The 15952-nt window shown below is 41.0% G+C and overlaps 1 protein-coding gene across 4 annotated transcripts in view; it reads left to right on the top strand.

Annotated features, from left to right (window-relative positions):
- SLC41A3 (solute carrier family 41 member 3) overlaps window positions 1-15952 on the top strand; it is an 80411-nt gene that overhangs the window by 32642 nt on the left and 31817 nt on the right. For 3 of the 4 annotated variants that reach the window (XM_007985523.3, XM_007985524.3, XM_007985525.3), the window contains one exon: window positions 643-750. The exons of the other annotated variant lie outside the window; for it this stretch is intronic. In XM_007985523.3, coding sequence (XP_007983714.1) covers window positions 643-750 — 108 coding nt within the window. The remainder of the gene's footprint in view (window positions 1-642; window positions 751-15952) is intronic. 4 annotated transcript variants of the gene reach the window in all.

Genomic DNA, 15952 nt, shown 5'->3' with positions numbered 1-15952 from the left:
CAGTTAAGAATTGTTTTCACCTCTACCAATAAGTGTTTTTCTTCCATTTTCCTTGAAGCATGAATCCCTTTCATCTGTCTTTAAAGTTATTGATTTTTCTACATTTAATGGAATAGAGGCATATTCTATGTTTTTAAAAACCCTGAGCCCCACAGGGTGCTCAGTAGCAGCTTGCACGCAGTCCCTGGACCTGGGGGCAGAGGGAGGCAGGGCCTGCATGGCCTGTGTGAAGATCCTGGATCCCCAGTAGAGGCAGGGCCCTTCCTCAGCCTGGCCGTCTTGCAGGTGTTTGTAGGCCTCCCCATTCATGAGAAATTCCCCAACTTTCTCGTCCGGGACCCGTGCCTGCCTCTACAGAACACAGTGCAGAGCACATGCAGCAGGGCTGCCACCCGCTGGCCTCCAGCCTGGCCCAGCCCGCCATGTGCTTACGGCCACTGATGCCGATTCAGTGAAAAGCACTAAAAAGGTTTTCACAGCTTCATTTATTTCTGTTTAGTTTAAAGCCATTTAAGAAACAGCTTAGTCCTATTTGATCATTTTATAGGGAGTAAAAAGTGACTTGCTGAAGTTCTGTCAAGAAATTTCCAGAGATTTGCTGACGTGTGTGTTTGGCTTATCTCCTTACTCTTTCTCTACCAGCACTGGCCTGTGTTTGTGGAGGTGAAAGACCTTTTGACGTTGGTGCCGCCCCTGGTGGGCTTGAAGGGGAACCTGGAGATGACACTGGCATCCAGACTCTCCACAGCTGTAAGTGGACACCTGGACATTCGAGGCGGCCACAACGTGGGGCAGGCGCGTCCCTTCCACCTGGTCTCCCCTGGCTCATGGGCGGTGGATTGGATTCTCCAAAACAATGGATATTTTTGGGTTTTGTTACCTCGTGATGCTGTCCCTGGTCCCTCTCCCAGCCCAACACCCTGGCTTTCCACTACCAAACTGGATGACTGAGGGATGTGCACAACCCTGCTTGCCCCCGTTCCTCCTTTGACCTAAATGTCAGTGGGTGCCATGTGCCCCGAGTCTGCACACCGCCCTCCCACCCGCATCCACCTGGACCCTGAGCTCAGCCCCATCACATATTCACACAGAAGACACGACAAGCAATGCAGACCTGATGGAGGGTTCCATGGAGGAGACAGGAAGGGTTTGTCACCCAGGTTAACCTTCCTCAGTGGCTTCTACTCCCCAGAATGGCTCCCTGAATGCTTGATCACTGGAGGTGTCTTCTCTGGGCACTTGAACCAACACAGTTTCTAGCTTTGCCAGCTCTTCTCACACCTTCCCAGCTATCCCAGGAGACTGAAGCTTTTTCCCTTCTACTACACAGAATGGTTTCTCCCTTTCTCTGATGCCCATGTGATATCCTGTAGGTGACAAAGACTGTGGCAAGAGGAGGTTGTGGTGTGTTCAAGGAACTGAGAGGACAGCAACATAGCTAGAGAGCAGAGGGCAGATGGGGTGGGGGCAGGGGGCTGCCGAACATGAGGCTAAAGAGATAGGTGAGGTGTGAGTGGCCCAACAGTGGCCCTGAAGATAACCAGGTCCTGGTCTTGGAACCTGTGGATGTTAACTTATGGGGAAGAGGCCTTTGCAGAAGTGACTAAGAGAAGCCCCTTGGGATGGGAGATTGTCGTGGATTATCCAGATAGACCCAGTGTAACCACAGGGGTCCTTATAGAGGGGAACAGAGAGACATTTCAGACAGGAGAAAAGGCCATGTGGTGGAAGCAGCATACAAGAGGAAAGATGCTGTGCTCCTGGCTTTGATGACGGAGGAAGGGCCGTGAGCCAAGAGATGGAGCTCTCTGTGCTGGGAAAGAGAAGGAGACAGATTCTCCCCTAGAGCTTCCAGAGAGAGTGAGATTTTGATTTTGGCCCCATAAGACTCATTTCAGACTCCTGTCCTCCAGAACTGTAAGAGGATGGATTTCTTTTGTTTTAAGCCACTAAGTTTGTTATAACAGCAAGAGGAAACTAACACATGGGGCCAGATCGTGTGGAGCCTTGTGGGATGTGGAAATGTCTGAGCAGCTGGTAACATGATGCAGGCACACACATGCACACACAACTCGTGTGTATACATGCATATATGTGTGCACAATTGTTTTGGTCAGTGTTTGGGAGGGAAAAAAATATTGATAGTAATCTCCGCCATGGAGGCATTTCAGGTGTTTGTTTCATAGTACTTAACTGCATTTTTTTTTTTTTTTTTTTTTTTGAGGCAGTTTTGCTGTGTCACCCAGGCCGGAGTCCAGTGGCATGATCTTGGCTCACTGCATCTCCTGCCTCCTGGGCTCAACTGATTCTCATGCCTAAGCCTCCTGAGTAGCTGGATTACAGGTGTGTGCCAGCACACCCGGCCAATTTTTGTATTTTTAGCAGAGGCATGGTTTCACCATGTTGGTCAGGTTGGTCTTGAACTCCTGACCTCAAGTGACCTCCCAAACTGCTGGGATTATACGCATGAGTCACTGTGCCCAGCCCATAACTACATTTTAAACACTTCTCTACAATGATCATATCTTAGTGTTTTAATTCTCTTAAAATACGTAAAACATGAGAGGAAAAAACAACTATTAATGTAATTCTTGAACTCCTGACCTCATGATCCACCCGCCTGGGCCTCCCGAAGTGCTGGGATTACAGGCGTGAGCCACCGTGCCTGGCCATATTAATGTAATTCATTACAACAGTCTCAAAGGAGAATAGACACATTATTATCACAGTAGAACCTTCAAAGGTTTTACTTCTTTTTTTTTTTTTTTGAGATGGGGTCTTGTTCTTCGCCCAGGCTGGAGTGCAGTGGCGCAATCTCGGCTCACTGCAAGCTCCGCCTCCTGGGTTCATGCCATTCTCCTGTCTCAGCCTCCTGAGTAGCTGGGACTACAGGCGCCCGCCACCACGCCTGGCTAATTTTTTGTATTTTTAGTAGAGACGGGGTTTCACCGTGTTAGCCAGGATGGTCTCGATCTCCTAACCTCATGATCCGCCCGCCTCGGCCTCCCAAAGTGCTGGGATTACAGGTGTGAGCCACCGCGCCCGGCCTCAAAAAGTTTAAAACTCAAAGGTTTTACTTTGTTATTTTTTCAAAAAAATCAGTGTTAAGATATAAATTGATAACAATAAAAACAGAGGGTTTAAGTGTGCAGGTCAATGACTTTTGACAAATACATACACCTTTGTAGCTATGACCCTAGTTGAGACACAGAACATCTCCATCTCCCTGGGAAGTTCCTGTCACTGTTGCAGCCCACTCCCCTACTCCATACCGGACCCTCTGATCTACCTTCAATCTCCATCTATTTTGCGTTCAACTCCCATATGTGACTTACAAAGATACTCTTAGTGCAACTTGAAACAGAAGAATATTTTATTTATGTTGTTCTGTGTATTCTGGCTAGTATAATAAACTAGGAAAAGAAAATAAGAGTCTTAAATATTGGAAAGGAAGACAAAAACTTATGTTATTAGTGATATGCTTACCTTCTTGGAAAATCTAAGCAAATCACTTAGAAAACTGTAAAACAAACAGTAAAGTGGGCCAGTTTCAAAACATCTAAATGAAATAAAATATATACATTAACATACATAAGCTTGTCTCTGTATACTCCTGTTCACACTGGAAATAGTCGTTTATAAAGTATAACTTAAAAAGAGATTCCCTTCAAACTATTAACCAGTTTTTAAATAGTTTCAGAATAATCCTCAAAACACAATGCGCAAAACCTATACAAATAAACTACAAAGCTTTATAAAGAGAAATAAAAATTTGGAGAGAGGTGAAGTTCCTGAATGGCAAAAGTCAATGTTGTAAAGTTATCACTTCTCTTTCTTTTAGCTTATAAAATTAATACAAATTTTTCTAATAACTAGTGATGGTGAGCATGAATGTGCTTATTGGCCATTTGTATGTCTTCTTTGGAAAACTGTCTATTCAAGTCCTTTACTCAGTTTTTAATTAGTTTTCTTGGTGGTTCTGTTGTTGAGTTGTAGTTCCTCATATATTCTGAATATTAATCTCTTATCAGTATATGCTTGGCAAATATTTTCTCCAGTTCTGTAGGATACCTTTTTGCCTTATGTCCTTTAACGCACAGAAGTTTTTAATTTTCATGTAGTTCATCTATTTTTGCTTTTGTCACCTGTGCTTTTGGTGTCATATCCAAGAAATCATTGCCAAGTCTAATGCCTTGAAACTTTTTGCCTATGTTTTCTTTTGATTACTTTTGTAGTTTGAATTCTTGTTTAGGTCTTTGATTCATTTCGAGTTTATTTTTGTACGTGGTGTAACATAAGCATCTAACTTCATTCTTTTGCATGTGGATATTTGGTTTTCCCAGCTCCATTTTTTTGAAGACTGTCCTTTTCCCATTGAATGTCCGTGGCACCCTTGTCATTTGACCGTATATTTGAGGGTTTATTTCCAGGATATTTTATTCCATTGATCTCTATGCCTGTCTTTATACCACACCATTCAGATTACTGTAGTTTTGTAATAAGTTTTGAAGTCATGAAGTATGAGACCTCCAACCTTGTTCTTTCTTGAGATTGTTTGGGCTATTCAGGGTCCCTTAAATTCCATAGGAATTTATGAATGTATTTTTCTATTTCATCAAAATACAGCATTTAGTTCTTGTTTGTTTGTTTGTTTTGAGACAGGGTCACCCAGGCTGGAGTGCAGTGGCATGAACATGGCTTACTGTACCCTCTGCCTCCCAGGCTCAGGTGATCTTCCTACCTCAGCCTCCTGAGTTGCTGGCACCACAGGCATGAACCACTGCACCCAGCTAATTTTTGTATTTTTTGTAGAGTCAGGATTTCACTATGTTGCCCAGGCTGGTCTCAAACTCCTGAGCTCAAGCTGTTTGCCCACTTTGGCCTCCCAAAGTGCTGGGATTACAGGCGTCAATCACTGTGCTGGCCAGCATTTAGTTTTTTTGCTTAAATATTTTAATGTTTAGGTTTTGATGAGATTGTATTAAATTTGTAGATTCTTCAGCTAGTATTGACATCTTTCTTTTTCTTTCTTTTTTTTTTTTTTTTTTTTGAGATGGAGTTTCGCTCCATTTCCCAGGCTGGAGTACAGTCACACGATCTCAGCTCACTGCAACCTCCACCTCCCAGATTCAAACAATTCTCCTGCCTTAGCCTCCCAAGTAGCTGGGATTACAGGCACCTGCCACCATGCCTGGCTAATTTTTGTATTTTTAATAGAGTCGGGGTTTCACCATGTTGGCCAGGCTGGTCTTGAACTCCTGACCTCAAGTGATCCACCTGCCTCAACCTCCCAAAGTGCTGGGATTACAGGCATGAGCCACCGTGCCCAGCCTAGTATTGACATCTTAACAATATTAAGTCTTCCAGTCCATGGATTTGGCATGTCTTTTCATTTATTTGTGTCTTCTTGAATTTCTTCGGAAACACTTTGTGGTTTTTAATGTACTAGTCTTTTACCTTCTTGGTTAAGTTAATTCATAAGTGTTTTATCCCTTTTGATGCTATTATAAATGGTGTTGTTTTTTAATTCTTTTTTGAATTATTCATTGTTATTATATAGAAACACAACTGATTTTTGTTTGTTGATTTTGTATCCTTCATCTTTGCTGAATTCATTTATTATAAAAATGCGTGTGTGTAATCTTTAGAGTTTTCAACATACAAGATTACATTATCTGCAAACAGAGGTAATATTACTTCTTCTTTTCCAGTTCGTATACCTTTTACTTTTTTTTATTTCTTGCCTAATTGCTTTGGCCAGAACTTTTAGTAGTGTGTTAAATAGAAGTAGTGAAAGCAGACATCCTTGTCCTGTTCCTGATCTTGGAGCAAAAGTTTGTCTGCCACCATTAAGAGTGATGTTTACTGTGGGATTTTCACATATAATCTTTATTATGTTGAAGTAGTTTCCTTTTATTTCTAGTTTCTTGGGTGTGTTTTTTTAATCATAGAAAGATGTTGCATTTTGTCAGATGCTTTGTTCATCATGTGGTTTTTTTTCCCCCATTGATTCTGTTAACATAGATTGATTGATTTTTCTATGTGGAACTATCTTATATTCCAGGAACAAACCCACTTGGTCATGGTGCATAATCCTTTTAATATACTGTTGTACTCAGTTTATTAGTATTCTTTGAAGATTTTTGCATCAATATTCAGTAGATATTGGCCTGTAGATTTTTCTTCTAGTATCTTTGTCTGGGTTTGGTATTAGGGTAACACTGTTCTCATAGGATGAATTTGAAAGTATTTCTCCCTCTTCAATTTTCTGGGACAGTTTATGAAGGATTGGTGTTAATTTTTCTTTAAATGTTTGGTAGAAGTCACTAGTGAAGCCTTCTGGTCCTGGGTTTTCTTTGTTGGGAGGTCTTAATTACTGATTTAGTTTTCTGAGTTTTCAGCATATTCCTATTTTCTATTTCCCCATGATTCAGTCCTGGTAAATTGTGTTTCTCTAGGAATATATCATTTCAGTTAGGCTGCCTAGTGTGTTTGGATACAATTTCCTCTCTTGTATTCCTTTTTATTTCTGTAGAATCAGTAGTTATGTCCCATTTTCATTTTTAATTATAGTTTTTTGAGACTTCTTTTTTTCTTAGTCAATTTAGCTAAAGGCTTTGAGTTGTTTTTTTGTTTTGTTTTGTTTTGTTTTTTAAGGAACTAATCAATTCTTAGTTTCATTGATTTTTCTCTGTTATCTTTCTATTCTCTAGTTTATTTATCCCTGCTATAATCTTTATATTATTTCCTTCTTTCTGTGAACTTTGGGTTTAGTTTGCTCTTTTCTTAGTTTCCTAAGGTATAAGTTCAGGTGGTTTATTTGAGGTCTTTTTTTTTTTAATGGAATTGTTTACGACTATAAATTTCCCTTTAAAACTGCTTTCACTGCATCTTATAAATTATGATGTGTTGTATTCTCATTTTCATTTGTCTCGATATATTTTCTAATTTACTTTGGAATTTTTTTTTTTTTTTTTTTTGACCCACTGGTTGTTCACGTGTGTGTTGCTTGATTTCCACATTTTTGGAGATTCTTCAGTCTGGAGATTGGAAAATATACTCTGTATGATTTTAATCTTCTCAAATATATTAAGACTGGTTTCATGGTCTAACATATGATCTGTCTTGGAGAATGTTTCATGTTCACATTTCATTGAGAAAAATGTGTATTCTTCCATTGTTTGGTGGAGTGTTTTGTATGTCTTTTAGGTCCAGTCTATTCCTAGTGTTATTCAAACCGTCTGTTTCCTTACTGATCTTCTGTCTGGTTGTTGTATTCATCATTGATGGTGTGGTATTGAAGTTTCCAACTATTGTTGAACCCTCTCTGTTTCTTTCTTCAGTTCTGTCAGTGTTTGCATCATATGTTTTGGGAACTTTGATGTTTGGTAAAACATGTTTCACTATTTGTAATTGTTCTGTCTTTGGGATGATTTCATCCTTGTATCATTGTATAATGTCTTTCTTTGTATCTTGTAACAGTTTTTGACTTAAAGTCCATTTTGTCTTAAATTAGCATAGCCACCCCTGCCCTCTTTTGCTACTATTTGCATGGAATATCTTTTACCATCTTTTCACAATAAACCTTTATGTGTCCTTAAATCTAAAGTGAATTTCTTATGGACAACATATAGTTGAATCCTGTTTTTTGTTTTGTTTTGTTCTTAATCCATTCTGCCAGTCTTTGTATTTTGATTAGGGGATTTAACCCATTTACATTGAAAGTAATTACTGATAGGGAAGGACTTACTGTTGCCATTTTATTTGTTTTCTGTGTCTTAATAGCTTTTTTTGTCTCTTATTTCTTCCCTATTACCTTCCTCTGTAGTGGTTGTTTTGTTTTGTTTTGTTTTGTTTTGTTTTGTTTTGTTTTTGTTTTTGTTTTTTTTGGTCAGTGATATGTTTTGATTGCCTTCTTAATTCTTTTTGTTTATATTTTATAAATGTTTTCTTTGTAGTTACCATGGGGATTACATACAACATCCTAAAGTTATTACAATCTACCTTAAACTGACAGCAGCTTAACTTCAATTGCATATAAAACTCTACTGTTTACAGTTCTGCCTCTGAACTTTGTTATTGATGTCATAATATTTATCTTTTTGTATTGTGTACCTATTAAAATAAAGTTATACTTTTGTGTTTTTGTGTTTTAAATGCTTATAAAAATTTATTACGAACCAATTTTAAAATAATACAATTTTTAATGCCTTTTTGTGCATTTACCTTTATTGGAGAACATTATATTTTCATTTGGCTTCAAGTTCCTGTCTGGCATTCTTTCATTTCCACTTAAAGGACTCTCTTTACCATTTCTTGTAGGGCAGATCTAGTAATCATGAACTCCCTTAGCATTCATTTAGGAATATCTTAATTTTTCCCTCATTTGTGTAAAATAGTTTTGCCAGATATAGAATTCTCAGTTGACAGGTGTTTTTATCCAGCACTTTAAATATATTAATATTATTACCTCTGGACTGCAAGTTTCTGCTGAGAAATCCACTGATGATTTTATTGAGGATCTTTTGTATGTTATGAATCTCTTTCCTCTGTTGGCTTTGAAGATTCTCTTTTTGTTTTTGACTTTCAAATAGTTTGTTTATAATGTGTCTCAGTATTGATATTTTTGAGTTTATCCTACTTGAAATTCATATACCTTACATTTCTGTATTCATACCTTTTTTTTTCAAATGTGGGAAGTTTTTGGCCATTGTTTCTTCAAACAAGCTCTCTGCCCACTTATCTCTCTCTTTCCTTTCTGGAATTCCAAATTGTATGTATTACAATGGAGTGTTCTATAATTTCCTTAAGTTTTATTCATTTTTCTTAAATCTTCTTTATTTTTGTTCTTCAGACTTGATAATTTCAAATGACCTATTTTCAAATTTGCTCATTCCTCTGTTAGAGTTTGCTGTTGAACCTCTGCAGAGAATTTTTCAATTCAATTATTGTTTTTTTCAGTTCCAGTATTTCTGTTTGGTTCTTTCTTTATGATTTCTATTTTTTTGTTGACATTTTCATCTTGTTCATATCTTTTTAATTTCCTACAGTTATATGTCATTTAGCTCACTGAACATATTTAAGATAGTTGTTTTAAAGTCTTTGCAAGCTTGAAGACTTTCTTTAGTATCTGTCAATTTTTTTTGTTTTTATGACTAGACTGTGTTTTACTTTTTTTGGGTATCCTTTCTCATCTTTTATTAAAAATCAAGTATTTGCAAAACAGCTCTCTCCCCAATCTTTGCAGACTGGCTCTGTGCAGGGAAAAATCTTCACCAATTAGTCTGGCATGAAGGCTTAAGGTCTTTTTAGGGGTTTTCTGGCATGCATCTCCCAGGGCCTGTGGATGTGCTTTTTCTCTCCAATTCCCCCATATACAAGGCTGCTTTTAAATGTCTTAATTTCCCTCAGAGTGTCAACTCCGCTTCTTCTCTGGGCCTTGACATTCTATTGTGTTCCTCTGTCCATAATCTCTTTCTCCTAGGCACCCATGGGTCTACATTTCCTCCATGGCTCTAACATGTTGGGCACCTCTGTGGCCTTCATCCTAATGTCCAAACAGTGTCACCATTTCCATTTGCTCTCGAGAGAGAGAGAGACAGAAACCAGTTACTTGGGCAGCTCCCAGGCAAGCCAGAGGATAGCCAGCAGGTTCTATTCCTTTCTTTTCTTCTTTCTTTCTAGGATTAGGTGATTTCTCCCAACCGCACCATGCTGTGCGGAGGAGGGGGTGGTGCAAGGGCAAGCAGAAACACCATGGAATTTCCTACTGGTTTGAGGGTGACTTTTTCTTGGTTGGATTTTCTCTTGGTTGCTGCAGATCTTAACTGGTTTCTGGGCTGCCTCAAAGTATTTTGGTCAGTCTGTGTTTCTTATTTGATGTGTCTGTGGGGAAACAAGGGCCTGGAGGTGCCTATTCACCATCTTGCTGGTGCCACTCTTTCTCAGCTGCCTTTTAAATTTATTTTTGCTTTGATTGAGTACATCCTCTACTAATTGTTTTAGATAAGATTTGTTGGAAGTCAACTTTGGACATTTGGAGTTGGAAAATGCTTTACTTTTTCCTTACCATTGAATGCCAGCCTGTCTGGCTAGGGAATGCAATGTTCACAATTATTTTCCTGCAGTACTGAAGTTATAGTTTCAGTACCTTCTTGTGCCCAGTGTTGCTGATGGAAGCCTGTGCCCTTTTGAGTCTCATTTTTTTTAGGTAATTTATCTTTCTATCTGGACTTTTTGGAGATTTTTTTCTTTTATCATCTGTGTTATGGAATTTCACCATGATGTTTCTGGCATAGACTTTTTCTCATTGTCTTACATGTATCTTGGAGTTTTTCAATCTAAAGACATCTGTCTTCAGCTCTATAGAAAACTTTTTGGGTTTTTTGTATTTTTATATTCATTCTTATTCATTTCCCCGCCCTCCCCTCCCCAGAACTCCTATTTGGGTACATATTGTAGTTTCTGAGTCTACCTTTTTGAGTTTCTTAACTCTTTTTTCATACTCCCTACATTTCTGCTAGAATACTTCTGCTCCATTTAATTTTTCACTGATTCACTCATCAGTCTCTTTAACCACTGTGCTATTGAAATCATCTAATGAAAAGATTTTTTTTAAATTTTAAATTCAGAGATAGAATATGTACTTTCTAGAATCTCAAAAATTATCTTTTTATTTATGAGGGACCATTCTCTGACATCTCATTTAGTTAACTTATCCTAGATACTTACTCAGTTTCGTACTTTGATTCTGTTTCCCTAGATTTTATACTTCCATTGGTTGACTTTGATGAATTTCAAACTCAGAGCCTTGTGGCTTGCCTTTAGTGAATAGGTGCTTGTGCATAATTTTATTTTAGATTTACACTTACCTCGTAGATCTGCAAATACTACCCTTAGTTAGAGGAAGCTGTCTTTAAGGATTGGAGGGAGGGCAGTCAGAATGTGTTGCCTAGACTATGTGCCAGTAACTCTTTTCATGGGTATGGGGGCTCTGTGTCCCTCTTGTCACGGCCACTTGGGGCACTGCCCCGCCTCTCTGACCCCATCACTCTCGCTGCATCTGCTTGGAGCTAGGCCAAGTGGCCACATCTCATTCTTGGCACAAACCAAGCAGGCAGGGGAAAGGTCAACCCTCCTTGAAGCTCCTGCAGAGGTCTCTGCAGCAAATGCCCTTTCAGCTGCTCCAGGCTCCCTTCTGCTCCCATTATCCCCAGGACTACCTCTGCCTTTTGCAATAGGCCTTTCCTCTGTAGTTTTCAGTTATGGATTCTCTTGTCAACCCAATTTATCACTTTCCATTGTTCAGGGATTCCTTTTCATTTCTGTTACAGTATAAATACCTCTTCTTGTTTTCCGTCGCTCTATTACATTTTAAAAACTATCTCCTCAGTGCTAGAATGAATCCTGTGATGCTGGATTCGGGTTGGAAATAAGCATTAACTCATGTTTATTGTAATATGTATGTAGAGAGATATTTATGGTGTGTATAGATGCATGGATAGTTACTTTATTCTTGAGGTTAAAAGCCTGCGCTCATATTTATTCTGTTGCTGAAATGGTTCTAGCTCGGGTGGCTCCTGCTTCCTGACATGCCCCACCCGCTCTTGGGCACTCCCTTACCTTTTGGCACTGTGAAATACTCCAGGTACACACTTTGTTTTCCTTGCCCTGGCCCTAGAATGAGCCATTTTCCTAAGGAAGCTGGCTCTTTTATTGAAGAACTGAATTTAGCAAACAAGATCTGGGCAGTGGGTGTACTTGTTGCTCCTGGGATGCCACTACTTCTAGTTCCTCTCAGTGCACTGAATTAGGAAACGTATATATGTATGCTAACCTGTGTATGTACACATATCCACAGGTAAGATCCCTTAATACATTATTAGAGTGTGGGACTTTAAAGAGAAGGATCTTTGCATAGCCTCAAAGCATCTCCTTTAAATATGTGTGGATTGCTCTGGTTTTTTTAACGTATGTCATCAAATCTTGGATATACTGAGGAGCTAAAGCTTAATTCCTTCCCCTTGAGTGTGGGCAAGACCTAACGACTCATTTCTACCTAAGAGTATAGGAAGGAAAAAAATAGTGTTTGCAGTGGAGAAACCTGGCAGATGCCACCTCAGCAGTGACCTGGGTCAGCAGCATTGGTGATGAGTCTCGCTATCACCTGTGACAGGGTGCACAGTGAATTCTCCTCACCTCACTGGTCTTCTACCTCAAAATCCGCAATCTCAGTTTAATCATGAGGAAACCTCAGACAAACCCAAATTGAGGGACATCCCACAAAATAGCTGACTTGTATTCTTCTACAGTGAGACTCAGGAGCTGTGGCTAAATGCAGTGGGCGATCCTGATTTAATTCCTGGACCATAAAAAAGGACATTAGTGAGAAAACTGGGAACATATGAATACATTCTATAGTTACTAGTGTTGTACCAGTGTTCAATTTTTAGTTTGGTGACTATGTTAGTCCATTTGTGTTGTTCTAAAGGAATACCTGAGACTTGGTAATTTATAAAGAAAAGTGGTTTATTTGGCTTACAGTGCTGCAGGCTGTACAGGAAGCATGGTACCAGCATCTGCTTCTGGTGAGGGCTTCAGGAAGCTTCCAATTATGGTAGAAGCTGAAGGGGAGCCAATGTGTCACATGGTGAGAGACGGAGCAAGAGAGAGGGAGGGAGGAGGTGCTAGACTCTTAATCAGCTCTCATGTGAACTCAGCAAGAACTCACTCATTACCATGAGGAGGGCACCCAGCCATTCATGAAGGATCCACCCCCATGACCCAAATACCTCCCACCAGGCCCCACCTCCAACACTGGGGATCACATTTCAACATGAGAATTGGAAGGGACAAATATCCAAACCAGATCATTCTTCCCCTGCCCCCCCCCAAATATCTCATTCTCACATTACAAAATGCAATCATCCCTTTCCGGTAGTCCCCAAAAGTCTTCACTCATTCCAGCATCAACGCAATCAAAAGTCCAATGTCTCATCTGAAACCCAACACACATTTCTTCCACTTTTGAGTGATTTACTCCCATCCCAAGATGCAATGGTGGTACAGGCATTAGGTAAACATTCTCATTCCAAAAGGCAGAAATCAGCTGAAAGAAACAAACAACAGGCCCCATGCAAGTCTGAAGCCCAACAGACAGGCATTACATTTTAAAGCTTCATAATGATCTCCCTTGACTCCATGTCCTGCGTTCAGGGCACACTGGTGCAAACAGTAGGCTCCCAAGGCCTCTGGACTTCTCTACCCCTGTGGCTGCTCTCATGGTGGGAGTTGAGTGCCTGTGGCTTTTCCGGGCACACAGTACAAGCTGGCTAGTGGCTCTCCTATTCTAGGGTATGGAGGGTGGTGGTCTCCTTTCCAAGCTCCATTAGGCATTGGCCCAGCGGGGCTTTAGGTGGCCTCTAACCCCACATTTCCCCTTGGCACTGCCCTACTAGGGTTTCTCTGTGGGGATTCTGCCCCAGTGGCAGGCTTCTATCTGGATATCCAGGCTTTCACATACATCCTTTAAAATCTAGGTGAAAGCAGCCAAACCTCCTTCACTCTTGCATTCCATGTGCTGACAGACTTTACACCACTTGGAAGCCACCAAGGTATAAGGCTTGCATCCTCTGAAGCAGCACCCGAAGCTGTACTTGATGTGCTTTGAGCCATGGCTGGAGCTGGAACAGCCAGGGATGTTGGAAGCAGTGTCCCAAGACTGTACAGGGAAGCGGTGCCCTAGCCCCAAAACCATTCTTTCCTCCTAAGCCACTGGACCTGTGATGGGAGGGGCTGCCTCAAAAATCTGAAATGTCTCAAGGCTTTTTTCCCATTGTATTGATTATCAGCACTGGTTCCCTTTTCTCTCTAGCAACTGGTTGCTCTTTAGGCCCCTTTGATTCCTTCTCTACTACAAGGCAAGGCTGCAAATTTTTCAAAATTTTATGCTCTGCTTTTCTTTTAAATATAAGTTTCAACTTTTAGTCACTCATTTGCCCCCACATCTGTTTGTAGGTTGTTAGAAGCAGCCACACCATGTCTCTAGAAATTTGCTCCTTAGAAATTTCTCCTGCCTGATACCCTAAGACAGCACTCCTAAGTTCAACCTTCCACAAATCCCTAGAGCATGGGAACAGTGCAGCCAAGTTCTATGCTAAGGTGTAACAAGGGTGACCTTTTCTCTAGTTCCCAATAACTTTCTCATTTCTATCTGAGATCTCATCAGCCTGGCCTTCTCTGTCCGTATCTCTATCAGCATTTTGGCCAAAACCATTTAACAAGTCTGTAAGAATTTCCAAACTTTCCCTCATTTTCCTGTCTTCTTCTGAGCCCTCCAAACTCTACAGGCTGTACAAGAAGCATGTGGTAGCATCTGCTTCCAGGAAGCTTCCACTCATGGTGGAGGCAAAGGGGAGCAGGCATCACATGGCAAGAAAGGGAGGAGAGAGGAAGGAGGTGCCAGACTCTTAAACAATTAGCTGTCATGTGAACTCAGTGAGAACTCACTCATTACCACAAGAAGGGCACCAAGCTATTCATGAGGGATCTGTCCCCATGACCCAGACACCTCCCACCGGATCCTACCTCCAACACTGGGGATCACACTTCCACATGAGATTTGGAGGGGACACACATCCAAACCATATGCGTGACTATCTCAGGTTATGTAAGTATTATCAGGAGAGGTTGGGTGCAGGGTATGTAGGAACTCTCTCTGTTGACTTTGAAACTTTTCCGAAGTCTAAAATTATTCCCAAATAAAATGTTAAAAGATTGTCTTACCCCAATCTGGAAAGGAGGATAGCAAAACAGATGTTCCATCTTCCTTTTTAAATCCAGTAAGTGTATTTTGTTTTTAGAAAAAAAATACAGAAATGAGAAGGATAGCAAAACAGATGTTCCATCTTTCCTCTTAATCTAGTAAGTGTATTTTGTTATTAGAAAAAAATACAGAAAGTAATGACAAATTACGTGAGTGGGCTAAATGTCCTTCCGAAGAGATGAGTCATTGGATAGGTCAGGATCCTGGTAGGAGAGAGGGGATATACAAGTGGGCAGTGAGCAGAGTTTCAGGAAGGGTTCATTCAGGAAACCAAGAAGAGGCGGCAAAGCACCCCAGGACTCACACCCACAGGGAGTGAGTATCACTCCAGTTCTCAAGGGGCAGAGGGAGGAAGGGCCGTTTCCAGATCCTGGCGGGTGGGGTTGGGGCTGTGCGTGTAGCTGTAGGTGAAGGCTAACCCACTGGAGCTGTGAGTTTAGGTGGAAGATCACAGCCCCTGCCCCATAGGAAGGGTGCAGTGGTCACACACCCCAGTCTCACTCACTGTTGGGCCTCCAGTGCGGTTCTGGCTCCCCATTGGCCAGAACCAACCAGAAGTGAAAGGGCAAGGGTGGTGTGTTGAGCTTGTTGATGTCATCCTCACAGGGCAGCCTCGCAGGCCCAGAGCTGGTGGAGGGGAGAGCAGGCCCGAGGCATGCATGGAGAATACCCAGCGCTGGCACCCCAAGTTGGTGAAAGCAGGCTGTTTTACATAGACAGTAAGGAAAGGCTTAGAAAATCTAGAACGGAGACAGGATCCTGTGGGATTTTTTGTAAAAGCCTGGAATTGTCCAATTCAAAGAAGTTTTTTTAAAAAATCAATGAAATCTAAATGCACATTGAGGAAGGGCCTCTGTGAAACCCTTCTGTTGAGGAAAATCTGGGTTGCTCTCCATAAATGCTCCTGCCTCTCACTGGTTTTCTCTTTGAACTCTTCATCCCTATTCAGACTGGCCCCATGCCTGCAGCTATTTCCCCTGATAACTCTAGGACCTCCATTCCAGGGCAGAAAAATGCCCCTACCTGATGGAGACATGCTCCCCGAGAGCCCCCTTGTGGGTGGTGACAAACACTCCTTCCTTGACCAAACCCAAGTCAGGCTTCTCTGAGCTGTCTTCTCCACTTGCC

The sequence above is a fragment of the Chlorocebus sabaeus genome, chromosome 22 (genome assembly GCF_047675955.1).
Source record: "Chlorocebus sabaeus isolate Y175 chromosome 22, mChlSab1.0.hap1, whole genome shotgun sequence".
NCBI lineage: Eukaryota > Metazoa > Chordata > Mammalia > Primates > Cercopithecidae > Chlorocebus > Chlorocebus sabaeus.
The sequence above is the reverse complement of the archived record's forward strand: the minus strand, read 5'-3'. Positions and strand labels throughout refer to the sequence as shown.